This window comes from Neocloeon triangulifer, unplaced genomic scaffold (genome assembly GCF_031216515.1).
Source record: "Neocloeon triangulifer isolate White Clay Creek 2 clone unplaced genomic scaffold, ASM3121651v1 ptg000009l, whole genome shotgun sequence".
Lineage (NCBI taxonomy): Eukaryota > Metazoa > Arthropoda > Insecta > Ephemeroptera > Baetidae > Neocloeon > Neocloeon triangulifer.
This window is the reverse complement of record NW_026775551.1, coordinates 658,837-683,267: the sequence shown is the minus strand read 5'-3', so window position 1 is coordinate 683,267 and position 24,431 is coordinate 658,837. Positions and strand designations below refer to the sequence as shown.

Here is a 24,431-nt window from a genome sequence, read left to right as displayed (position 1 = left end):
TTTTAAACGAAACATTTAGCTTACGTACTTTGTACTTAGTCTATAAAAATCATCTATATTTATTTTAAATTATTTCAATTTTTATTTAAATAACGTAATGTTCATTCAGGCTAGGAATATTTTTCAAGTGAGTTCAAAACACATAAAATTCAGGTTGGCAACAGTTTTAAGAAATAGAATAAAAAACTCGACTAGCAACAGGCGCCTCGGTGCGGATGCGTTAAAACTTGGAACTAAAATGCAAAACAAATTTCACGTGTGCTGAACTGTGCTGAACCTGCTGAACTTGCCGCGAGCATATTTATTTTGACGTTTTGATTTCGCACTTTTTATATTTTTACCCTCACCCCTCGCCCTCACGGAAACCCATCCAGCCCAGCGGCCAGCCCAGACTGAAGACTAAAACAAGGTAAAAAAAGATGATTTACAAAATAATTATAAAAGTATTTGCTTACAATTTAATTATTCTCAAATAAACAATTTTGATGTACACATGTACTGTTATTATTATTATTATTATTGATCTTTTATTGACTATGTAATTTATAAATATAATAATTTTATGTACGTTATATTTTACAGATTGTCGATAGTGAAATCTGATTGAAATCCGGCCTTGAGACGATGGAATTTGCTCAAGAACTACTTCCTATTGAAGGAAAGAAGCAGCTGGCAAATTTGTTGGAGAATACTATCGCATCGCAGTTGCCACTCTCATTCAACGAAAATGACCAGCAAGTCATTCATATTCATCGCCTAATTTCCGCAAGACTTGCCTGCGAAATCGAGTGTACCGATGTGGAGATAGCTCGACAACTTGAGACTCTCATTTCTCACACTTTTACCCATCTTCTTGATTTTTCCAACAGAAAATGTGATGTCAGCTTGCCAATTTTGAAAGACAGCCTGTCACTCATCCCGAAAGAAAACTCTAGCAGACTGTCGCAAATATTTTTGAACCAGGTTGTAAAATACGTCAACGGAATTTTGGAGGGTGGATGCCTTTTGCAAGAAGAGTCTTCCTCTCTAATGATGCCGCTGAACTTGCTTGACTGTCTCCTGAATTTTTGCCCTGAAGAAAATCTGTCCACGAAAATCTCAACTTTGGCCTTGGCGTTAATTTTCAGTGGCTGTGACAGACTCAGTTCGTTTGCCATTTCAAATTTGTTGCCCAGAGTTTTAAACTCAAATCCTCAAGATGTTTCAGAAATCTGGAGTACAATTTTAACTGAAGAAAACCCAAAAAATATGAAACTCACTCCATTGTGCCTTTTGATGGAAATTTTTTTATCCTCCACAAAATTAGAACCGAGATTTCTCCACGATGACTGCTTTTGGCTGGTGGTTCAAAAGGGACTTGTCAGCAGGGACCAAATGACGAGAAAACAGGCACGATATATGCTGAAGAGGGCTCTGCACTTTTTCACTATTAGAAAAATTTCTGCGCCCTGCAACAGATTCGAATGGGATTCCTCAAACCAAGAAATTTGGACGGACTTCTTTTTGATCCTTGAGAGTTTGGAGGAGAAGCAGGTGCACATAATCAAGCCGGTGCTTCCTTTGTTGGAAAAAGTTTTTGCTGAAATGTGTTTAGAATGGGCCTTTGTGGCCCTGCAGCAAGTAATCAACCACGACAACAACCACATCATTAAATGGGGCCTGGAATTTTTCTTTAACCACCCATGGACGTCAGGTTCTGCAGAATTTTTCATCGAGATAGTGATCCCTGCCCTAGACAACACGCCTCTCTTTCATGATTCTGATTTATCAGACAGATTGGAAGATTTTGTCAAAAAGTGCGCCTCGGAAGGAGAGAGGGTGATGTTCAAAAGCCTCCTACTTGCGGTCAGGGCCATCTCGTGGGGGCCGGTGCCTCTTTTCCTAATTTGCAAATCGCTCGGAAATTTGCCGAAACTGGACGCCTGGGATTCAGAAGACTTGAAGCTGCTGAAGTCTTTCCTCGTGGACGCCATGTCGACGCAGAATGTCTTCCTCAGGGCTGCAGCCCAATCTGTGCTTCTCAGAGCCGCCTTCAGTTTGGTGGACGCTTCGAAGGTCAATCAAGAGTCTTGGCTGGATTTATTGGCTTCATTCAACAGAAAAGAGTCGATGGCTCGGGGCCTCAATGACTGGCAGCTGACAATTGAATTTGTGCAAAAAACTGCAGAAGTCCAGTTCAAATCTAGAGAGTTCATTTTCAAATCTTCCGCCAAAGCTGCTGCTCGGTACTTGGTGATTTTGAGTGATGCTGGACTTTTGAGACAAGAGGAAATTGACCAGTTGGCGTTGGAATTCAAGTGGCGTCTGACCGAACTGGAAACTAGGGCTTACTATGTTTCAAGTGGAGGCCCAAACGCAGTTGATGCCCTTTTGGAACTTTTGGTGCACATTCTTGATGAGAGTGGCAGGCAAGAAAAATGGGAAGAAACGATTTTGTCAAAGCTTGTAGGACCAAAATCTCTAGAGGGATTGTTCGGCTATTTGCACCGGAAGCTGAAGGGAGCGGACGTTGAGGACTTGAGCCTAATTAAAATTTACATCAATAGCCTCAAGATATTTGAAAAGCCAGAAGTTGCTCGGCTTGTTGACTTCAAGGAACTGATAATTACAGCGAATCAAATTTTTGAAACTGGTGAAAAGTCATTGGAGGCTAAATACTTTGCTGCCCAAGTTATTCAAAATTCTTGTCAATCACCGCAGATAAAAAGGTAAATTAAATTACTTTAAATTCCAGCTTTTATTACAAACCTCTATTTTTTTTAAGGTCTAATGATATCCGAGAGCTTCTTATTGATTCAATCTCAAAAATGACTAAACTTGGAACATTGAACTCAGTTAACCACACTGACTTGCCAAAGTCAGCAGAGCAGAGGGATCAAAGAAACAGAACCGTCTCTGGAATTCTCACAGCCAACTGGAGCTCGCTTTTTGCTTTGCTTGAAACGGAGGAGACGTTTCGAAAATCAGTTGCGCAAGAAACGATTTTGGATCTGGCCGAGGATGCGGTTGAAAGCAGTGGGCCAGAAACACTCTCACAAGTAATGGCGTGCCTGAGGTATTTCCTCCACAGGGAGAAGGAGCCAGCCCGTGTTGAAAATATCCTGGAGCGGACATATCTGAAGTGCTTTGAGCACCGAAAGTCTGAACTCTTCTGGCTGTCCATTAAAGCATTCATAAAAATGGCCTTCAACCCTTGCATTTTGGAGAGAAGTGACCTAAATGATTGTTTGCTGCAGGTAAATTTGTTCCAATGTTTAATTTCAATTTTCTAACTAATTTCTATTTTATAGCTTACTGAAAAATTATATCAGCAAAGCCAAATTGTGGCCGGTCTTTTCAATCTGGTTGTTGATAATTTTCTCCAACATGACGTTGCACCTTGTCCCACTTTTTGCAACCAACTTGGTTTCGCTCTTCTTTTTGGACCTTCCCTCAGAAAAGATCAAAAAATTTTGAACAGTGTTTGCCAAATCATAACCTCCAATGGAGATGAAATTCCAGCCAACAAATTAGTTGAAAAGTGAGAATATTTTATTCTTAATTTTTTTCATTGAATTTTATTTATTTTTTTTTTCTAAAAAAGCAATTGCGACGCTAGTCAACAAGTTAGAGCAAAGGCTGTGCAATACCTACTAACAACTAATCAAGACCTCGCACCAGTTGCCGCGTGGTTGATTGAGAAGGACACGGAGCTGAGCAGAAATAAAAAACTCCGCTACTTTGCCGACTCCCATGTGCACAGAACCAAGCACAGAATTGCCCAATCTTTGCTGCTCATCAGTTGCTCTTCGAAAAATGTAACTCCTTGGCATTTTATTCATTGCCGAAATCTAATTTTTCAATTTGCAGGAACCTATGCAAGTTAAAATTCTGCAATGGGCGACCGCTAGTCTCGGAAATGAGAATCACCAGCCGAGCGTCAGATACCTGATCGAATGGCTTGCTTCCATTATTCTGACACGGAATGAAGATGTTGGTGACAAATTTTTTAAAGAGCTTCAAGAGGTGGTTGAAAATTTCTGTCAGCCGCAATTTTCTTAGTGTTTTATTACAGGCTTCGAGTAGACGGCTTAGTAGCATTCCGTCTTTTATATCGATTTTGTACCTCTGGACCTTAGCACTGGCAAATGATGAATGTAGGACATCTGAGCTGATACATGTTTTGCATAAAATTATTGAAATTTTGCTACCTTGGTGCATGGCGCAAAATTACAACATTCGTCTTTACGCTCAAGTATGAAATACACCCTAAACACTTCACTTTGTTCTGATTAAAAGTATATTTAGGTTGCTCTTTTGCGAATATTTGCTCTTTGTGAAAAGAGGCAGCTAACAGACGTACTTTCGTTCTTCTCAACTCTCCAATCCAGCGTTAAATCTAGCATCGAACAATCCAGTGGTGTGAAAAATGCTATCAAACTGCAGGAAGATTTCTTATTCAGTGTCTTTGATCCTGTGGCACATTTGTCCTTGGAAGTAATTAAAACATATTTTGAAGCCTACTCTAAAAATTATTAACATTTTTACACTCTAGACAATCCTCGTTGAGTTCCCTAGGCTGACAAATGTGGGCCAGGACGAGTGGCTTCCTGATAAATTTTTCAAGCTCGATGAAACTAAAGTTGCGTTTAAACTCATCAATGAAGATGAAGATCTTAAACATGCAAAAGTGGCAAACTGGATCTTGAAAGCCACAGGTAATAAAATTAATTGCAATTCCCGAACCAAAGCTGAGAGAGATTACTTTTGAAGGTGCTATAGCTGACATTGAAGATCAAGAGGAGCATTCATATTCGATTGTACAGAGAAAGGTCACCCCTTGGAGTGATATGTTTGCAGAAAGTAACACACGAGAAACTCGGACACCAAATTTGGTAAAACAGCGAACATAATCTTTTATTTGCTTTGATGAATTCATTTACATATTTACAGGGTGGATTAGTCATTGTTGCCTCTCTGGTGGACAAAGCACCCAATTTGGGAGGACTCAGTAGAACCTGCGAGATATTTGGTGCCTCTGAGCTGATCATTGGCAACCTGAAGATTGTTGATGAACTTGCGTTTCAAAGTTTAAGCGTCACTGCAGAAAAATGGATCAACTTGTCAGAGGTAATTGATTATTATTTTAAAGGTTGTTAATTTCTAATAGCACACTCTGTAGGTAAAACCTGAGAATTTGGTCAGCTATCTATGTTTGATGAAGAAGCAAGGGTACACTTTGATGGCAGCCGAGCAAACTTCGAAAAGTGTGCCACTGCAGAGCGTCAAGTTTGACAAAAAAACCTTAGTTTTGCTTGGGTAAGAATTGCGTACAAATTAAAATTGCGGTACTAAAGGTTTACATGCCCTAGGAATGAGAAAGAAGGAATTCCAGCAGAATTACTGCCGTATCTGGACGTTTGCGTGGAAATTCCACAAATGGGTGTGATCCGGTCTTTGAATGTCCACGTCACTGGTGCCCTCTTTGTCTGGCAGTACTTCCAGCAGCACCACTTGTCCTCACTTGGTGAAGAATAAAATATCTTGGACGGGTCAACTTGCAAAGTAAGCCAGAGTCTTTTAATATCCTTCCTTTTCTTTCACTCCTCATAGTTTTGAATGTTACAAATTAATTCAAAATCTTTTTATTTTAAAAATTACTTATTACCATGAACCGAAAATTAAATATTGTGCCAATTTTGTGAAACAAGTCATTTATATGCACAAAAAAGGGACTTGGAAGGTGACAAATATTGCCAATAAAGATGCATACAATTTTTTTTTTAAATTTAATGAAATTCCTGCAATTTTTTACTAGTGAAATATAATTGCAAGACTTATTATTTAACAGGGCAAAAAAAATTTATCTGGCAATGTAATGTGATTCAGATTCGCAGGCGCTTAAAACTTTTTATTATTATTAATCAACGCTTTAAGATGATTCAAAAATAATTATTCCGTTATCCGTTTCAAATTTATTTACATGAAATTGAGGCTGAAAGTGCAATTCATAGCGCACCAAAATTGATGTTGCGTGACAGGGGCGGGCGCAGTTTAAGAGTGCTCTCGCGAGCGAGATGATTAATGGACGATCGCACCGTGGTAATAAGAGAGAGCAAAACGAAGCTCGGCGCACGTTGAAATCACGGGAAAGCACCATTAACCCAGGGGGTGCCACAAAACTAATAATACACATTGTAAAAGGGGCTGTTTGAGAGAGGTGAGGGCGTGGGAAGCGCGAGCACCTGCGAATTTCTGCGCAAATGGCCTCTTTTTCTGCTCCTTACAGCATCCATCCGTTTACTGAACACATTAGGAGCAGTTCGCGCCTCGGTCCAAGGCTCGCACCACTATGCAGGTGAAACCAACTGATAAATTGGAAGAACCTTATGATTAAAAAAAAAAATATATAAATATGAATTTAAAAATCAGAAGCAAATATTGTATTAATTGTTATTACATAAAAAATTTTATTTATTAAGATACAACAAAGAAATTTAATAAATTCCAAAACAAAATTTGCTCCAATTTTTTTAAATGGAAGATATTTTTAAAGTTAACAGATATTTGGTTTTACAATTATTTAAATATTGAAGACTTTGGTGCATCCGTTTTTCTCGCTAGGCCGATCTCCCTCAAATCCATCCTGCCATGGGCAGTAAATGATGTAGTAAGAGAGGGTTGTGGGATTTATAGAGGTAAAAGTTCGTTTCAACACGCACACCGTGAGCATGAAATATGGAGCTCACTCCGCCGCAGCGGCAGCAACACTTTGCTAAAGCTTCATCACCATCATCATCATCTCTCGCCTATATCGCGCACTGTACACCTTGAAGCACTTCTCTTTTTCACGCACTCTCTGCTGCGTTTTCTGTGCAAACAATGGCGACGGGTGAAATTTGCCGCGGATTAATTAGGGCTCGCCACCCTTGTGTCATTCTTTGAAGAGAGTAGAAGGCACGCAATCAAATTTGAGACACAGCCAAGGTGCGAGCTGAGTCAGTGTGCACTAACTTACAAAAAAAAAAAAACGGAAAAATAATTATTTCCTCAATTGCACAAAGCTAAAATAGTGATCTATATAATTTCATTATCGTGTAATAAGAATTTTTACCTTAAATTTACAAACTTATTGATTAATTCACACGGATTCAATAATAATAATAATAATATTTTTACACAAAGAAATGTTAAAAACCCGGGACAAAAAATATTGAATTATAAACATTGTATATTTTTTAATTTTGCTTATATGCTTCCCAAACACTGGACCTGAAGAATAAATAATAAAAAACCGACCGTATAAAATAATTAAGCTAACAATATTTAAAATCCATATTAGAAATATAACGAGATCTTATAATCCTTAATTATAAAGCGTTATTGAACTCAAAATTTTACTTTCATTTAATTTGAAGATAATATACTTTTTTACAAAGCAAAATCGTTTGAACGTAGTAAATAATAAGTTATATATCATTAAATTTTTTGGTCTTATTCAAAAAATTAATAAATGATTTATGTTTTGTATTTCTTCTCCTGTAAAGTGGTTCAAATTTGACTTAATTGTTTAATAAATTTGCCTATATTCTAATTTTGTAAATTTGACTACAGTTTGGCTAGTTGAAAGTGCCATAGAGTTCGTTCTCCTCCTCAAACTCATTATTAATGATAGGCTGTGTCACCCTCTCTTGTTCCTTCGTACTTGTGACATTGATTATCGGTGCCGTCATGTTTCTTCCAGGAAACACACCATACATTTCGTTTTCCTCCTCCATAGTTTGTTCATTTTCTGCTGATCTTTTCCGTTTCCGCCACATAAAATAGGCAACAGAAACAGCGGCCCCTGTGACTAGAATCCCAATTGCGGCTCCAATGTAAATCATCATGTTGCCTTTATCAATAGGATGCTCCTCTGTGACACTGTCAGATACTGGATTTTCAGCTATATTAACATTGTTGTTGCTGGTGGAAAGGATTGTCCAGGGTGTTGAATTTGCGACACCATTATTAAGAGGTGTAAACAAATGGGAATCAAAGAACAGATCTTGGCACCAAGCTATTTTGCTGAACCAAATTTTAGAGCAATCTGTTGTTACGTTGCTTGTCATGCAATAAGGAAGGCCGCCTGATTAAAAATTGAACACTGAAATTATTTACTATCAACTTATGCTTCGACTAAAACTCACTATTGGGGTCGAATAGGTCAAGGAAGCCAAGGTAACTGCATCTGATGCTGATGTTCTTCTGAAGGGTCGGGCAATAGCACGGCAATGTAGAGCCACAATGGTGGCACTTGGTCAGGTCAGTTGGACACACGTCTGGACGCAAACCTGCACCTAAATAATTTGCAACTAAATTTTCAATCTAAAAACTTTCTATATTTAAAAAGTTTTTAAATTACCATTAGGACTGATCGGTTCTCCAATGATTGTGATTCCTAAAATAGAAGCGCAGGTATCCTTCCTGAACTTGGACAAGCATTTACCTCTAAGGTTGCATCTTTTTGAACACTCGTCTCTTTTTTTCCGGGGGCAAATTAGCGCACCATCTTATTAATGATCACATACAATATTTTAATATCAAGCAAAGAAATTAAACAAATGAAAATTTCTCACTAGTGCTGTCGTACAGATTCAAAAAGCCAGTGCGTGCGTTGCGTTCTAATAATGTGTCCTTTCCGGTCGATTTGCAAAAGCACAATATACTGGGTTGCAAATAGCAATTATCCTCAACCAAAGGACAGAGGGGCAATTTCGTCCCTGCAAAGACAAGACATAGTTGTTGCTTAATTTTTAAGAATTTTTAGCTCACGATTATAACCAGATGCTGAAAAATAAAGTGTCTCCAAAATTAATAACAGCGTGAACAAATTTTGCGTTGCGGCGATCATTTTTCGTTCTGGCAGTTTATACGAGTTTTACATTTTACTTGTAACACCCAATCATTATCACGTAAAGCTATGCATGCGGAACTTCCGGGAGTGTTTTTCCTTTCTGATTTTTTTTCCTTTTCAATCTTTTTATAAACTGAATTCTTATTTCTATTAATTCAAAATCTCTATTTCCTTGTGAAAAATACGATTTGAATACGATTTTTATTTATTTATTAATTTCAAGCAGAGCTTTAATGCAATAGATTAATAACTTGAGAATACGAATTAGTTTAGAGTATTTTTAAAAATAAATGACAAAAGCGTTTAAACGTGATATTATTATAAATTCTATCAAATTTATTGACTTACGGCATATGGTATTACAACTATATACAATAACAATAAAATATCTCCCGACTCCCAACGCAATCCTTTTTAGAAGTTTGGTCACAAGGAAAACAATTAATATTTCTACAAAGTTGACCAAAACGGCAAAATTTAAAAACTTGCAATCATTTGCCTCATCATAAAATCTCCCCTGACACAAATTTAAAGAAAAAGACTAAAATTTTCCTAAAGGAGGCTTTGAATATATTATGGAAATCGTCAAATTATTTCAGTAAAACGGCGTAATACAAGCCAATTAATTATTCTGGGAAACATCCATCTGAAATCTGAAGCGGGACAAACAACTGAAATTTGATGCTGGAATTCTTTTAAAACAAATTGTCAGTGTGAGCAAAATTTCGGATGAGATACATGTTTTATTTGGTTTGATGGCGAGTTTTGCAGCAGCCAGCAGCACTAATGGGGCTTTTTATGTTCAGCTAATGCAATATAAGTGCTTGTATTATAGACGCACACGGTTGGTTTGCTCTCTGAGTGGATAATAACACATAAGCAGTATACATTCGGTGTGGTGATTTATCGGTCGGGGGTGCTGCTGGTTGCTTTCGCCCGCTCTCGCCACAGGTGCAAAAGACACGCCGTCTTCCCAGCCTTCGGACCGAAACTCGATCTCATCTCACCACTCTGGAAAGAGTACGATATCCATTATTTAACGAGCCTGCTGAACAAAGCGTGCAGCTCGCCCGCGTGCGTAATTGGCCGCCTTATGGTTCGTTTAAACAAATTGCTCCATATCGCCCCCTGCGCGTGAAAGGTTGCACCCTCTTTTTCCGCGCTGATATCGAACCCATTTATAAATGTGTTTGAAAGAGAAATTCGATCGTCCCTAATCCAACCACGTCATGCTCCTTTCCACTTAATTATTTTTTAATCCAACAAGGCCTCCCTAAAGAATATAGATGGACTGCTTTTTGATGCAAAACTGTGCCAGGGAAACAAACATTTAAATTTTAAATAAAAATTTTAACTAATGCAGTGCAATTCCTAAATTTTTCAAAATAAATCTCACATGAGATTTGTTCGGGAAAAAATAAATTAAATTTATGGAAAATTGACTAAAGGGGATTGACTAATATCAATACTTTGATAAACAATAAATTTTAAAAATTGAATGGTAACACTTGAGGTGCTTTCAATTTATACTGGACAAAAATAATACAGAATTAATAATTAAATTACATTAAAATACTTTTTGGCAAAATTGAGGACGTCCTTGAAATCGTTTGCGAAATTTATTTTTCATTTTGCTCTTCATTAATGATATCCTAACCATCGCGGCAAACCAATTGCCCAAGTTTGAAGCGCAAACCATTGTCACGGACAAAAGAGTCCTAACAGCGACGATGCCGCGACTGCCAATTAATTGGTCAATATGAAAAGCGTCGGCGAGGTGCTAAGTGACTAGCCCGCGGGCATAGAACAGCGCTAAACGCATTATACGCTTCATAATGTGGGCACTTTTTGTTAGGATGGAACAATTGACAGCACTAATTACAAGCGACAGATTCACACCGCGCGTGGTTGGCTCACACGCCAGCACCAACCATAAGCGTGATTCTCGCGGGGCCCCCAAGGTTTCTCTTTAGAGTTTTGAGATGGATTTAAATTTTTAGAAATAAGTCGAGGCAAATGGAAAAAATTATCTGCCTTCATGTCTTTTAAAGTTGATAACTTTTTTTGTTTGATGAAATTTACACTCGAGGAGATGCATGATCATGGAAGTGCTTTTTCCCCGTTTTATTTTAATTCAAAAACAAATGGCTCTACCAGCTTTGGTCACGATCTGCGACCCTATTTCATGAGCAAGAAAAATAAAAAAATAAAATCAGCAAATTGAAAAACTACATTTTTAACAAAAAAAAATCCAAATCATGTTTGTACTTGAATTTGTTAGTTTTAAGGGGTACCATCATAATGTCCTAAAGAAAATGTCCTAAATTGAGGTTAAAGACAATGTACTAACAGAGAATGTCCTAAAGAAAATATGCTAAAGATAATGTCCTAAAAGCTATGGTCGCACGTTGTCCTAAAAATTTTGTCCTAATTGAATTTAAAGAAAATGTCCTAAATTTTAGAAAATTGGTTGATATATTATAAAAATTTTGTTTTTTTCAACAGGGACTAACATAAACTTCATTCCTTAATAGCAAAAGATTTGGAATTTTTTTGTTAAAAATGTTGTTTTTCAATTTGCTGATTTTTATATTTTTTTCTTGCTCATGAAATAGGGTCGCAAACTGTGACCGAAACTGGTAGAGCCATTTGTTTTTGAAGAAAAACAATTTTTTACAACGAGGAAAAAGCCTAGTTCTTCACTTCGATAACTTTTTATAACATAATTTAATTTGAGAAGCTGACCAATGATTTATAAACTAGTTTTTAATCTCATCATGGCATATCTTTCTACATTTGAAAACTCCCCAAAGCCACCAAATTTTCTTTTAAATTGTTTACACTTGAGATAAATACTTTCCCATGAACCGCGCCACTCTTAACATCTTTCTCAGAAAACGCGCAAAGTAGAAGTTTTCATTTGAAACTGCTGGGAAATTTCTTTCATGTTTGGTGGTCTCAGCATAAATTGGTTTTTTTAGTATCCAAAAGAACGCGTTTCTTTTTTACAATTTCAGTTTTAACAATGCATCTGGAGAGGTTTCCCTAAAAGACCAGTATGCATTTTCCCCCCAGATTTACCTGCAGAACGTGTGGAAGCGAAGGAGCTGACGCGCCCCACGGCGCGACTGATTGTGAGGGTCCCTCTCACAATCCCATCTGACTGATTCGAAAAGAGGCTGAGAGAGTTTCGGCGCCAGGATTTATATTTTTACACTTACCGCACAGACCCTGACTGGTTTACTACCCTTTGTCAGGTGCGATGAACTTTTGTTGACAAAATTCCCTCAAGTAGTTTCCTGTCTGATGAGCAAGACAGGGATTTTGTAATAAGTGCGCGCAGTTTTCGTGCAGGGTGCCTCGCTGTTGCAACTTTTGTTGCTTTTGAATCACGATTCCTAGAAATAGTAGGGGGAAAATACAAAATTCCAAATATCTTTAAGAATAAAAAGATAAACAGTATCTTGGTAATTAATTTTATTTTACTTGAATATACTTTTTGCATTTGCGCTCACCTTTCATGGATCATTGAAAAAAGATAATAATAATAATTTATTTATTAAATTTATAATATTTATTTTATAAAACTTCAATATCACTTAACTTCATTTAACTTTTATAGTTTAAGAAAATTAATATACAGAAACTATTGCTATTCTAAAAGGGGGGAAAAGTGTCAAAATTTAAATTAATAATAATTTTTATCAATATGTGGCATAAATTTTAGTAATATTATGAACCCTTATTGACTTATGAGGTGTCACCTCGGTGTAATTACTAATTGCAAAGTACACTGTTTGCAATATAGTGCAAAAATTGAAGAGAAATTTTTTTGTCCTTTGCTAACTTAATTATTAGGTTAATTTTTTAAAAATTCCTCAATGAAGTTAGCAAAGCATAACTGGCCTGGATCACAATTTAGGGTCCTAATTTTTCTTCTGCACTTCTGTTATCACAAAATAAATTCGGAGAATACATTTTTATGCTTGGCAAATTCATTCATCTTTTTCATTGAGTTAACTGTTTTTTCCAAAGGCTTTATTGTAATAGCTCTAAATAAATTAATTTTATCAGTAGAAAGTAAAGTTGAAAATAAATATTGAAAATAATTATCAAAACATTTGATTGGTTTGAACCAATAAATTATTGGTCGACCTCTAAATATGCTTAGGGCAAAAGGCAATGCGAGTCCGAACCGATTAGCAGGCAAACACTGTCAATTGCCGCGCAATGAGCACACGCACTGAAAGCGCAATTCGCGCACCGCGGCGAAGTAAGAGCTGTTTGGCGTCGTCCGTCAAATTGTCCAATGGGCTGGCACGCGAATTTCGCACCTACCTGTTAAGAGGCGCGAGGCCCCGCCCCGCGCACCCCCGCGCGGGCCGGCGATTTCAACGCAGCGGCACACTCATCCCCTCGGCGCCGCTCGCGATGGAGGGTGCGCCGTCCGAAGTGGACTCCGAGTCTCCCGAGTCGCGGCCAGAGTCGCCCGTGGCCTCCGCGCCCGCCCGATTCTCCATCGAGCGCATCCTGGGTCTCGGCAAGGAGCCCTCGCCGCCACCCCCAAAGGTCCTCAGGCCCACCCCCAGCAACCCCGCCGCCTTCGACTTTGGACAGAGCGCCCTTCCGACCCTGTTTGGCGCTTCGGCCGGATCCTCCGTGCCCTACCCGCCAGCCTATCCTGCCCTGCTCTACGGAGGGTGGCTCTCGGCCAAACACCCTGGACAGCTGTTTGGTCTCCAAGGTAAGAAATTAATTTTCCCAATATTGTCTCATAATTATTTTACCCTTTTGACCATTTTCTTTTGAAAAACCTCAATATCCAGAGATGCATTTCATGCGGATTTCGGGAAACTGAGCGCGAAAAAATATGCCATTGCCTTGAAAATGGTTTAAGTTATTGTCTAACTCAAGTTTCTCGATGCCAATGCAGATCTATAGATTTCTATAACTTCTGAAATTAATTTTCCAGTTACAACATTGTCACCTGAATTCGTTTTAAAGCAATTGGATTTTGTCGCGCTCAATTTCAGAAGACGAAAATTAGATTTCTTAGATTTCTCTTTGAATAACTTATAACTGAAACTAATACAATAACGCAAACAAGATGTGCAAGTCGGCACACACAAAAACTGTGCAAACTTCTTTCACAAAATAAAGGAATTAACTATCACTTAAACCTCTCAAGATCAATTAATAAATGCAGGCCAAAATTTTTTAAATGATATTTAATTGATCGCATCAAAAAACATCAAACTTCTTTTCGAGAGAACCGCCTCAAAACTCAAAACATATAGGCTATAGATTGGCAAACATTTGTCGGGCATTAAATGGTGTATTGCAACATTTTGTTTCCAAAATTTTTATAGAATCCAACTTCAAATCTTAAGCAGGGAACACTTTATGCATAATCAGCACTGAAAATATAAAAAATAGATAAAAAAAAAAATGTTATTCTTGTTCCGTTTCAGGAAAAGAGAAGTTTTTATGTCCTCTTTATTTGAGAAAGTCTTTTATATTTTCAGTAATATCCTTAACTTTTTATGTTTGAAGATTTTTTTTTATAAGTGCACGGAATGAAATATGCTTCTTCTTGCAACAGAGTTCAATTTTCAACCCCGATTTTTTTCAATAAGCACAATTTATAAACATCTCACAAGAAGTAAAGGTCACTTTTTTTGGTTTCAAAATACACACCTCAAGTTTTTTTTCTTGTTATAAAGTTATAAACTAAAATTTTGAGTAAACGAAATCGCGCAAGTTGCTATTTTTATAATAAATGACAAAGTTGTGCAAAAAATTTCAATTTAAAACAAAAAAATGAAAATCCAATCTCTTCAGAAATGGATTAAACACAATTTTGACAATAAGGGAAATGCGCGATATTTATGCTCTAAAGTTCATGATACTTTTTTTATTATGCAATATCAATTATTTTTGACATAAATTACTAAGTTCATGATTTTTTTACGGTTCATTTCTCTATAAAAAAAATTGTATGAAGAAAACTCTTTAACCTAAATTTTAATCGCTATAATTTATTTTTTTCACTCCCTTAACGATATTAATAAATTGTAGTTTTTCCAACAATTACACATTTTTTTTTTCTTTTCAATTAGTTTCTTTAGTTTAGGTTTTTTAGCTTTTAGATAGGGACGCCATTACCTAAAATTTTTTTTATTTAATTTACATATATTTTAATTTTTTTGTCATGCTGGGCACTTCAAATAAAACAGAGGAGCAAATTACATTACGAAATTCCGCATTGGACGCCGGAAAGGGTTTAGTGCACATTTCAGAGAACAGCTTTAGATTAAACGCAGTACCTGCGCGCAAACACGGCGCTGTGGTGTGTACAAACAAACAAAAAATGAATCCGTCCCGAAGTGCTAAATGGTCCCTTTTTGAGTCGGGTGCTTTTCCGCGTGCTGGGAGAAATTCTTGGTCTTTTGTCGTTGGAAATGATGGTTTTACAGCCGCACGTATTCGTCCTCATCAAACACACACACAAGGTGCATTTCATTGAAGCGCGAGAATATAACATGAGACAGCATCGCCAAATAATCCTATCTAAATATATGCTCAGCAGTAACAACTCTTAAAAAGATATACACTCTCGGCGCAGAGTGTCGTTTTGAAAAAGCAGGAATTTTTAAAGGAATTCTCCTTCCTTTATTCGGCCGCGTTTTCACACTCTCGGGAGACTCTCTCGTCCAAGAAGGTCCATTTTTATATATAAGCACGACTTGGAAAGTGAGAAAATGTCACCTAGCTCTTTTGGATTGGTGTTTGCCGCGGCAATTAGCATCTATGGGACCCGTATAGCTTTTCTGTATAATGCTCAGCTCGGTTTCCCGCGAGAAGAGCACACACAAGGCAGTCCTCGAGTTTGCCATCACAATTGTCACCGTTAATTGTCGCGAGTTTGTGCAGTGGAGCGAGCAATCATACTGGCGACACATGTATTAAATGGTCTTATTTCATGTTTGCGACAATTATTTCCAAACCTGCTAATTATGCTCCTCTTCAATAGTTGTAAACTGAACAGACGACACAAAATTAATTGAGTTTAATTTATTTTATAAGAACATCTTACCTCCAACTTACTAGAATATAAATAATTTAAAAGAAATAATTCAAATCGGGAAATAAATGGATTGACAAAAATTTTAAAAAATTTTGTTCAATTTATATTTCAGCTCCAAAGCCTGTGGGTAGGAGATCTCGGAAACCCGGAATTGACAGAAAACCTCGCCAGGCTTACAGTGCCAAACAACTTGAGAGACTTGAGACAGAATTTAAGGTAAAAATTCTACTTTTAAAATTATTCTTACTGAATTGGAAAAAAAGTTTTTTAATTTTTTAATAAATAAAATTCTGGCAAATTAAAAAAGAACACATTTTTTTTTGTTATTTTCTAAAAATTTAATTTGAATTAAAAAAATAACAATACAAGAAATTCAATGCTAACTTGTGAACAGGAAACATTATTGCAATGATTATTCATTTGAATTCTTCTGTCTTCCACATTGCAGATTGACAAGTATTTAAGTGTGAGCAAAAGGCTAGAGCTGTCGAAGGCGCTTCACCTGACCGAAGTGCAAATCAAGACTTGGTTCCAAAACCGGCGCACCAAGTGGAAGAAGCAGCTGACCTCGCGACTCAAGATGGCCCAGCGGCAGGGCCTCTTTCCGGCCCACTACTTTGCAGCAGCGGCCGCCGCCGCAGCAGCTGCGGTCTCTGGCCCCACCGCCCCCACGCCGCCTTCGCACCACCACTACCCCGCGTTGCTGGCCCCCTACTACGCAGCCGCCTCCCAACTCTTTGCCCCTCCGTCCCTTTCGCCGCCTCACTCACCATCCTCCCCTCAAGTGACAGGATCACCCTCACCCCTTGGTACCAGTTCGCTGCCCCCTGACCTCTATCAACAGCACACACATTAAAGCCAGTTATTAAATTATTATTTTTTAGTTTTTAAACACCTGTTCAAACTGCCTGATTTTGTTCTCTTTCTTCTTTAATTTTTTTTTTTTTTTTTTTTTTTAAATGAAGTATATTTATTTGAAAGAAGTTACAAGTCCAGCCAACTCCAAACGGAGTTATCGGCCGGTGCTTATGTGACTGGAAAGCAAGACTTAAAAGCCGAGCAATCCAGTTCTATACACATTATTTTACATGCGAATTTTTACAAAGATAAAAATGTCAACTAAATATTACAAAAGTGACAAAAACCATTTTTTAATATGAAATTTAACAGAATTTTTTGAATCAAGATTTTTTAAATTTGGTGGTAAAGCATTCCACAGTCTGGGAAAAGAAAATTCAAATGTGCGATCAAAATATTTGTTTACACTGGGCGGCATAACAAGAGGATCCAATTGGGACATTCTTGTTTCATATTGATGCATTCGTGGCACGCCACGATTTTCGTCAAAGTATTTCAAGCAATATACATTTAGTTCATATATTTTGTTGACAGGCATTATGTTCCAAAATTTGAACAAATTATCGATTGAATTTTTTTGTTTACGAGTACACATTTTATATAACACTTTTTCTTGCAAGTTACGCACAGCAGTTAAATTTGCGGAGCCCCAAGCAAGGATTCCGTAGTTCAAATACGAGTGGGCAAGAGAGAAATACATTATTCTGCGTGTGTTGTGATTGAGGTGCGCTTTTATAAAATTGAACTCTCTTATAATATTTCTCAATTTGCCGGAAATGTGCTGTAAATGATATTTCCACGAAAAATCCTGGTCCAGGTGTAGACCAAGATATTTGGTTTTTTCAACTTGCGACAGTGTTCCGCATTTACAGCCAATTGAGAAATTGTGTAAACATGTATATTCATGGCAGATAATGTTTAATTTATTGTTCAGTCTAATGTTTGGATGGCAAAAGTGCAAACTAACAGTCTTTTTCTCATTAATCATTAGACCATTATCATGACACCATTCAGTAATTATATTAAACTCGGACTGAATCACATCATGACAAATAGCAAAATTTTCATGCGCAAATAAAATTACAATATCATCGGCAAACACAAATATTATGCATTTTTTTAACATTGGCACGAGATCATTTATAAACAAAAGGAACAGAATTGGACCCAAAATTGAGCCTTGAGGAACTCCAGAATTTACGTCAAACTCCTCACTGTTTTCGTTATTAACACGGACAAAAAATATACGATCAGAAAGGAAACTTATTAAGAGCTGCAGGAATGGGCCATCAATACCAAAATACTTTAATTTTTCTGCTAATTTTTTATACAAAAGTACGTCAAATGCCTTTTTTAGGTCGATAAAGATTGCCGCCACGTGTTTATTTTCACCTAAATTTTTATTGATAAAATTAGCAAAATTACCAAACAGCTCGTTAACACATTTCCCTTTTTGAAAAGCAAATTGTCGCTCATCAATCATTTTAAATTCTTTCAGATATTTAGTCAAATTAATTTCAATAAAGCGCTCAAAGATTTTATCAAAAACAGGCAAAATTGAGATGGGGCGATAATTTTCAAATTTTTTGTGATCAGAGTTTTTATAAATCGGTCGAATAATTGCACTTTTTAAACATTTTGGATATTGTGAGGTTTCAATGCATTTGTTTATAACGGAGGAAATAATGTTGGCGAGAGAGCAGCCAGCACTCTGCACATCACGCACAGAGACGCCGTCCACTCCCGGGCCTTTGTTTTTATTGAGACTCTGAATAATTGCCGCGACTTGTGTGTATGTGGCGCGCGGCAGGCGCATGCTTTGCATCGCCGTCGGGCGCTGCTCCGCAGACCTGACCGCTTCAAAATCACAAATATGTGTACTCATTAGCGGCGCATCCGCAAATTGTTTACCAAAGCCTTCTAATATTTCCGGCAGAGAGAATTTTTTCGACATGAAGCGTGTTATTGTAGTGTCAATGGAAGAGGTTGCTCGGCCAAGCAATCTATTCAAGTTTTGCCACGTAAGTCTAATGTTGCCTTGACAAGTATTAAAAACTTTAAGATTGAAATTAATTTCTGCATTACGCAATTTATTATTTACTATATTCCTAAATTTTTTATACTCGTCAGCATGTTTTTTGTTTGTCGGATTGCTTTTCATTTTTTTATATAATCGCGTTCTCTCTTTAATTATTTCTTTATGGTGTGGTGTTATCCATAGTTTATCAATTCTTTTTTTAGTATTGTGTATTATCGTTTTTTGAACAGTATTTACATCTTTTAAATTTTGTATAATAGTGGAGCAATTTTTTAGAGTTTCATTCGGATTATTTTCAACCACGCAGCGATTCCAATCAAAAGTTGATAAATCTTGATTGACAACTTTGAAATCAGTATAATTATACTTTTCAACTTTAGGGCCTCCGGAATGGTCATAAACTAAGGTTGAAATCGCATTGTGATCGGAGGCGTCGCATTCAATTACCGCGGAAATATTTTCAAAATTGTTAAGGCGTGCAAAAATGTGGTCAATTAAAGTAGACGAAAAGTTTGATCCAGAGACGGCTTCTCTAGTGGGAAACGAAATGCACTGAGTAAACCCAAATTCTGCGGAAATATTATGTAGGCGGTCAACTATTGTGTCTGTGAATTGAATAAAATTTTAATGTGTAAAGTGGTCATTTTCATTTTAATGGCGCGATGTTTATCCTAATGTTTCTTGGCATTATGCTTGTTTTTTTTGTAAATAATTACTTAATTGTGAAAATGTGTAAATGATTTAAATGCAAGAAATAAAATTCACGTATAGCACCACATACATTTTTTATAACTATTACAATAATTTTATTAACTCTAATCAATTAGTAAGGTTCATTAATTTAACATCGCGAGGTTAGAAGTCTTTTTGGAAATTTATGAAAGTTTTTCTTCAACCCTGCCTAAAGGCGGGATCTCCTCTTCGCTGCCAACCGCTGTTGCCGCCGCCGCCTCCCTGGTTCCATCCCTTGTTTCCGCCTCCACCTTGAGCCCAGCCACCTTTATCTGCGTTTAAAATCCAGAACAAGTTATAAATTTAGATGCAGAGAATGTTTATTTGAATTTGTACTTCCTCCTTGCGGCCATCCACCCTTGCTTCCGCCACTAGGCCATCCTCCTTTGCCACCGCCGCCACCACCTTGTGGCCACCCTCCCTTGTTTCCTGCGGAGGATATAAAAATTTGTGATGTATATTAAATATTCTAATTAGTCATCATTTTTTTTTACAAGTTTGCATAAAATGAGAAGAAAAAAACTTCCTGGAAAAAAAATTTAAAGAAACGGAAATATTCTTTTTCGATATAATTAAAATACCTTTTTACTATTATAAACTGTCAAGTGGACTTAAGCAAAAAAATTTATTTCAATCTACCTCCTGAAGGCCATCCGCCGCCAGATCCTCCTCCTTGCTGCCAGCCTCCTTTGTCTGTTTTGAGGAAGTTGTGAGTTGGATTATTTATTGATTAGTTTTGTTAAACTAATTTTAGCAAGCAATTATATGTAAAAATGCAGTTTCTAACAATATAAAATATCATTAAATAATCATTAAAAATCATTATAGTAAACAGATTGCGTATCATATTAATGGTTACTGTTGTACTATTATATATAAATTAAAAAACAAAATTCTTACTGCCTCCTTGCTGCCAGCCTTTGTTTCCTCCTGCAGGCGGCCACCCTCCTTTTGCTAGAGTTATAATAATAATTTACACCTTTGGGGAGGTTAGTTAAGGTTAGTAAAACTTACTACTTCCTCCGCCGCCTCCGGCAGACCAACCACCGCCGCCACCCCCGCCTTTATTTGCACCCCCAGACCAGCCCTTTCCTACGTTAGAGAGGAGACGTCTAGTATTTGTTACGATAAAATTCCAAAATTGTCTTATACCTCCACCCACGTTTCCGCCTGACCAGCCCCCCTTATCACCACCGCCCTTGGAAGGCCACCCGCCGCCTCCTGCAATCAGAACAAAGCGATAGAGGTATTATTCGCCTCCTGCTTTTGCCACCTCCGCAACTCACCACCTTTACCACCGCCGCCTCCGGACCAACCCTTACCTCCCCCTGAGCTCCAACCCTTCGGACCTGAAATTATGGAAATTTCCACGTTTGAAAGATTTTTGCAAAAAATATATTTATAACTTACCCCCTCCACCTCCTCCTGACCATCCACCCTTGTTGCCTCCCCCTCCGGACCAACCCTGATTTCCTCCGCCACCCGACCAACCCTTTCCTCCCCCACCGCCTCCTCCTCCAGACCATCCCTTATTATTTCCTAGGAAGAAAAACTTGGAAGTAAAAAAAGTATTTGAAATTAAGTTTTAACTTTGAGCTCACCTCCCCCTGATGGCCAACCTTTTGAGCCTCCCCCTCCACCCTGAGGCCAACCACCCTTATTGCCGCCTCCTAAATTGATCAAAATATAAGATTTAAATGAAAGCAATAATATACATTTATATTTACCTCCCCCGCCTGACCAACCGCCTCCAACTGGTCCCTTTTGAGACCAACCCCCACCTCCTGCAGGGGGTGCAGGCTGATCATTCCAACCCTTATTTCCTCCTGTTGGGGGCGCGGGCTGATTGTTCCATCCCTTATTTCCTCCTGCTGGTGGCGCAGGCTGATTGTTCCAACCCTTATTTCCTCCTGATGGCCCTGGCAGCTCAGCCCAACCTTTAGTAGGGCCCGGTGTAGGCCCTGACCAAGACGAACCTTTACATTTGATTTTCAGGGATAGGTAAAAACTTTAAAAAAAATGCATGAAAAAAATTCACCTGGATTCTGATTCCAAGTGTTTCCAGAGCCCTGTCCGACGCCGTAAGAATAACCAGCGTCTGCAATTATATCTCAGTCAACATAAAATATTTACCAAAAAGTAGATGAAAATTTATTTTATTATTTTATTTTCATTTTTTTTTTTTTTTTTTTGATGAGCGTGTGTATTTACAAAATAATGTGTAGCAATAGTGAGATTTGGGTGAAATTTGTTTGTTTTTTTCATTATGCCGCGTTTTGATTTATATTTTTTATGACCTTGGTCAGAGACAAGATAAATGGACACGCGGGTCATGGGTAACTTCGTCATAACTTGGCGAGGGTAGATACCCTGCTCATTGTCTTCATCATAGAAGCCATCTAACTCACCATCACTTAACACTTGCGGCATCATGAGAGGCACCAGAAGGCACCCGAACCATGGGAAGACCTGCGGATCCAAATTCAGGTCATAGTTGAGTAATTCGAAACGCATGCAGTGAAAAATCTAATCTTTTTCCTCGATCATAGAGAAGTTTGACAGCAGGAATGTCACTTGAAATTTTCACACCGACTATAGAGAGGTATTATATTTAATTTAATTACGCACTTTTTATGTATCTTTTCGGCGCTGCAATAAAAAGTAAAATCTAGCCCAGATAGGGACTTAATTGGTCATATTTTAACACGAGTTTAATGTTATTGTAACTAAGAGAGACGAGTGTGCGTGTTTTTCTTTATTATGCGGTGCTGAGTTGTTGCTGCGCTTAACAATGACTGTCAAAAATTAAATTTGTCACGCACGGAAATTGATACATATCTCTTAAACTTTGATATTTTCACTTTTTGTCTACATCTTAGCACTGCTCTATCTACAAAAAGCTGCAGTCGACTTGCAAAAAGGTTCATATATAGCGCGCGTAACACTGCCAAAAGACTTGAATGAATGAAAAACGCAATTTTGATAAATATATGTATAAAAAAATATTCAAGATAATAATAAAACGTTCAATAAGTCTTCTGATATAAACTTAAGAATTTGCAATCAAATATAACATATAAAAGGTAAACAAATATAAAGCCTTTCAATTAAAGACAAAATTATAAAAGTATCAAGTGTTTCTGCGTTCTGTGCGACAACCAAAAGAATCACTTTAAAAAAATAAGAATAATTAAATGCTTGAAAATTCGTTAAAACGAGCACTTGAATTTGTTAAACTCTATTTTTTAAAATCTTTCAATGCATAAAAAGAAGTATCAAATTTTATTGTATTGTATCAAGCGAATTTTAGCCGCAATATTGATATTTAATAAAAGTAATTATTTCACGATAATGTGATTGATGGACCGTTTAAAGGTAATTCCATTTTAGATAAGAAATTAATGAAGACTATATAGGAGCTGAAAATGTACAATAAAATATGTCTTACCTTCATTGTGGGTGCTCCTGTACAAAAGAAGCAGCACAGACGTTTGATCTCTCGCTTGTGACGAGGCGCCCCACTTCTCAATATCATTTTATACTAAGGCGCCCCTCCGCCACGCTCATTTAGCTTTTGCAATAAATTTTGGGAGTAAATCACCTTTTTTAATTTGCCACTTGAACCCCACACCAAAAATTTTGAAGGAAAAAAAGAAAATGCAAATTAATTGCGCGGCTTGCCAAGCTCGTGGACCATAACTGGCTTGTGGCAGGAGATAAGCTTATTAAGCTTAATTTAGTTTTGACGCCTGCTGGGTGCGTAAAATCTGACAGAGCAATTTTGAGCAATTAAATGTGCATTACACTTTTGCGTTACGCATTTTTGTTTTGAAATATCTTGAACATATGACGTTGCATTATTAAAATAGATTGCCATTTCATAATTGTGCTATTTTTCTTAAAATTTTTCATGCTTTTTTATTTAAAAAAATTTAATAAGTCTGCAAGTGCAAGCAGAGCCGGAAGAGGAAACCATATCTCAATTTCGCCAATTGTTCTTAAAATTCTAACCACTGCAAAGTGATACTGGTGAAGGCCGTAAATCTCATTGTGTGAAACAATTGTGACGATATAATTTTAAGCGAAATTAATTGAGTAGCTAAGCGATGCCATTAACACTTCAACTGCTAATTAATACGCCTATCAAATCTGATTTGCATTTTCTGCACTGGTCTAGAAAACGAAAGCTGCAGCGCGTGCTGGGACTTCCTTAATGAATTTTAATGATCTCTCTCGGTATAAATCTAGCCGCGGCTAAAATATGGGATCTGACTTGATGTCCCTGCTGAATCTGAAAATTGTGCGCTTGTAAATAAGGAAACCATTGTAAATGTCATAGATAATAATTCTCACGGGAGAGAAATTTTCGAAATTGGGGCCTGGGGCCAACGGACCTTTTTTGTTTTCAGCTTTTATCAAATTGTTGGCGAAAGAATAGACCTGCTTGTGCATTATCTTTCTAAACGCAGAGATACTTCATTTCTCCAAATCGTATTATAAAATATTATTTTATAGTTTATTCAGTTTAAATTTCATTTAAACTTCGTATATTTTCATTAGTTTAATTTTCTGATTGAAAAAATAAAATATTTCGCAAAGAAAAGAAATAAATTTCGCAAAATAACACAATTTTGTGTTAGTTAAAATTTAAATCGCTCATCCCAATTCATCGGATAAAATATTAATATATTAAGTGTCGTTCCTCTCTCTTTTCCTTAAGTAAACCTGACAAGAAAATTAATAAACATAATAAAAGAAACAAAAAGAAAACTAACTCTTTATTTTATTGGTCTAAAAATGCGAATGATTCACAAATCTTGTAAATTGACCCAGAATAATTA

The 24,431-nt window shown here is 37.1% G+C and overlaps 3 protein-coding genes across 4 annotated transcripts; 2 read left to right on the top strand and 1 right to left on the bottom strand.

Annotated features, from left to right (window-relative positions):
• Positions 1-209: 209 nt before the first annotated feature.
• LOC132195556 (probable methyltransferase TARBP1) lies at positions 210-12,091 on the top strand. Its single transcript, XM_059617641.1, has 14 exons — positions 210-409; positions 583-2,708; positions 2,765-3,236; positions 3,291-3,520; positions 3,584-3,797; positions 3,850-4,005; positions 4,055-4,234; positions 4,288-4,476; positions 4,535-4,697; positions 4,753-4,874; positions 4,933-5,109; positions 5,162-5,298; positions 5,352-5,544; positions 11,951-12,091. The coding sequence occupies exons 2-13, from the start codon at positions 625-627 to the stop codon at positions 5,515-5,517; spliced, it is 4,290 nt and encodes a 1,429-aa protein (XP_059473624.1). The 5' UTR covers positions 210-409; positions 583-624; the 3' UTR covers positions 5,518-5,544; positions 11,951-12,091.
• On the bottom strand, positions 6,431-8,977 carry LOC132195559 (uncharacterized). Of its 2 annotated transcripts, none has more exons than XM_059617643.1 (5): positions 8,794-8,977; positions 8,598-8,741; positions 8,384-8,530; positions 8,169-8,333; positions 6,431-8,107 (listed from the first exon to the last, which is right to left on the bottom strand). In XM_059617643.1, exons 1-5 carry the CDS (start codon positions 8,870-8,872, stop codon positions 7,599-7,601), a joined length of 1,044 nt encoding a protein of 347 aa, XP_059473626.1. In that variant the 5' UTR covers positions 8,873-8,977; the 3' UTR covers positions 6,431-7,598. The 2 variants fall into 2 exon arrangements, with proteins under 2 accessions (XP_059473626.1, XP_059473627.1); XM_059617644.1 differs by having other exon boundaries at positions 8,169-8,318; positions 8,794-8,976.
• Positions 12,092-13,105: 1,014 nt separating the features above from the next.
• LOC132195560 (homeobox protein vab-15-like) lies at positions 13,106-19,800 on the top strand. Its single transcript, XM_059617645.1, has 3 exons — positions 13,106-13,619; positions 16,075-16,178; positions 16,411-19,800. Exons 1-3 carry the CDS (start codon positions 13,106-13,108, stop codon positions 16,816-16,818), a joined length of 1,026 nt encoding a protein of 341 aa, XP_059473628.1. The 3' UTR covers positions 16,819-19,800.
• The last annotated feature ends 4,631 nt before the right edge of the window (positions 19,801-24,431 follow it).

Excerpts from the sequence above, each read along its gene's own strand:
- LOC132195556 (XM_059617641.1), top strand. The coding sequence starts at position 625 with ATGGAATTTGCTCAAGAACTACTTCCTATTGAAGGAAAGAAGCAGCTG. Across the intron at positions 2,709-2,764 it reads CAATCACCGCAGATAAAAAG|GTCTAATGATATCCGAGAGC; the intron begins GTAAATTAAATT and ends ATTTTTTTTAAG. Across the intron at positions 4,477-4,534 it reads TGGCACATTTGTCCTTGGAA|ACAATCCTCGTTGAGTTCCC; the intron begins GTAATTAAAACA and ends TTTACACTCTAG.
- LOC132195559 (XM_059617643.1), bottom strand. The coding sequence starts at position 8,872 with ATGATCGCCGCAACGCAAAATTTGTTCACGCTGTTATTAATTTTGGAG. Across the intron at positions 8,531-8,597 it reads GAATCTGTACGACAGCACTA|ATGGTGCGCTAATTTGCCCC; the intron begins GTGAGAAATTTT and ends ATCATTAATAAG. Across the intron at positions 8,334-8,383 it reads AGAACCGATCAGTCCTAATG|TTGCAAATTATTTAGGTGCA; the intron begins GTAATTTAAAAA and ends TTGAAAATTTAG.
- LOC132195560 (XM_059617645.1), top strand. The coding sequence starts at position 13,106 with ATGAGCACACGCACTGAAAGCGCAATTCGCGCACCGCGGCGAAGTAAG. Across the intron at positions 13,620-16,074 it reads ACAGCTGTTTGGTCTCCAAG|CTCCAAAGCCTGTGGGTAGG; the intron begins GTAAGAAATTAA and ends TTTATATTTCAG. Across the intron at positions 16,179-16,410 it reads GACTTGAGACAGAATTTAAG|ATTGACAAGTATTTAAGTGT; the intron begins GTAAAAATTCTA and ends TCCACATTGCAG.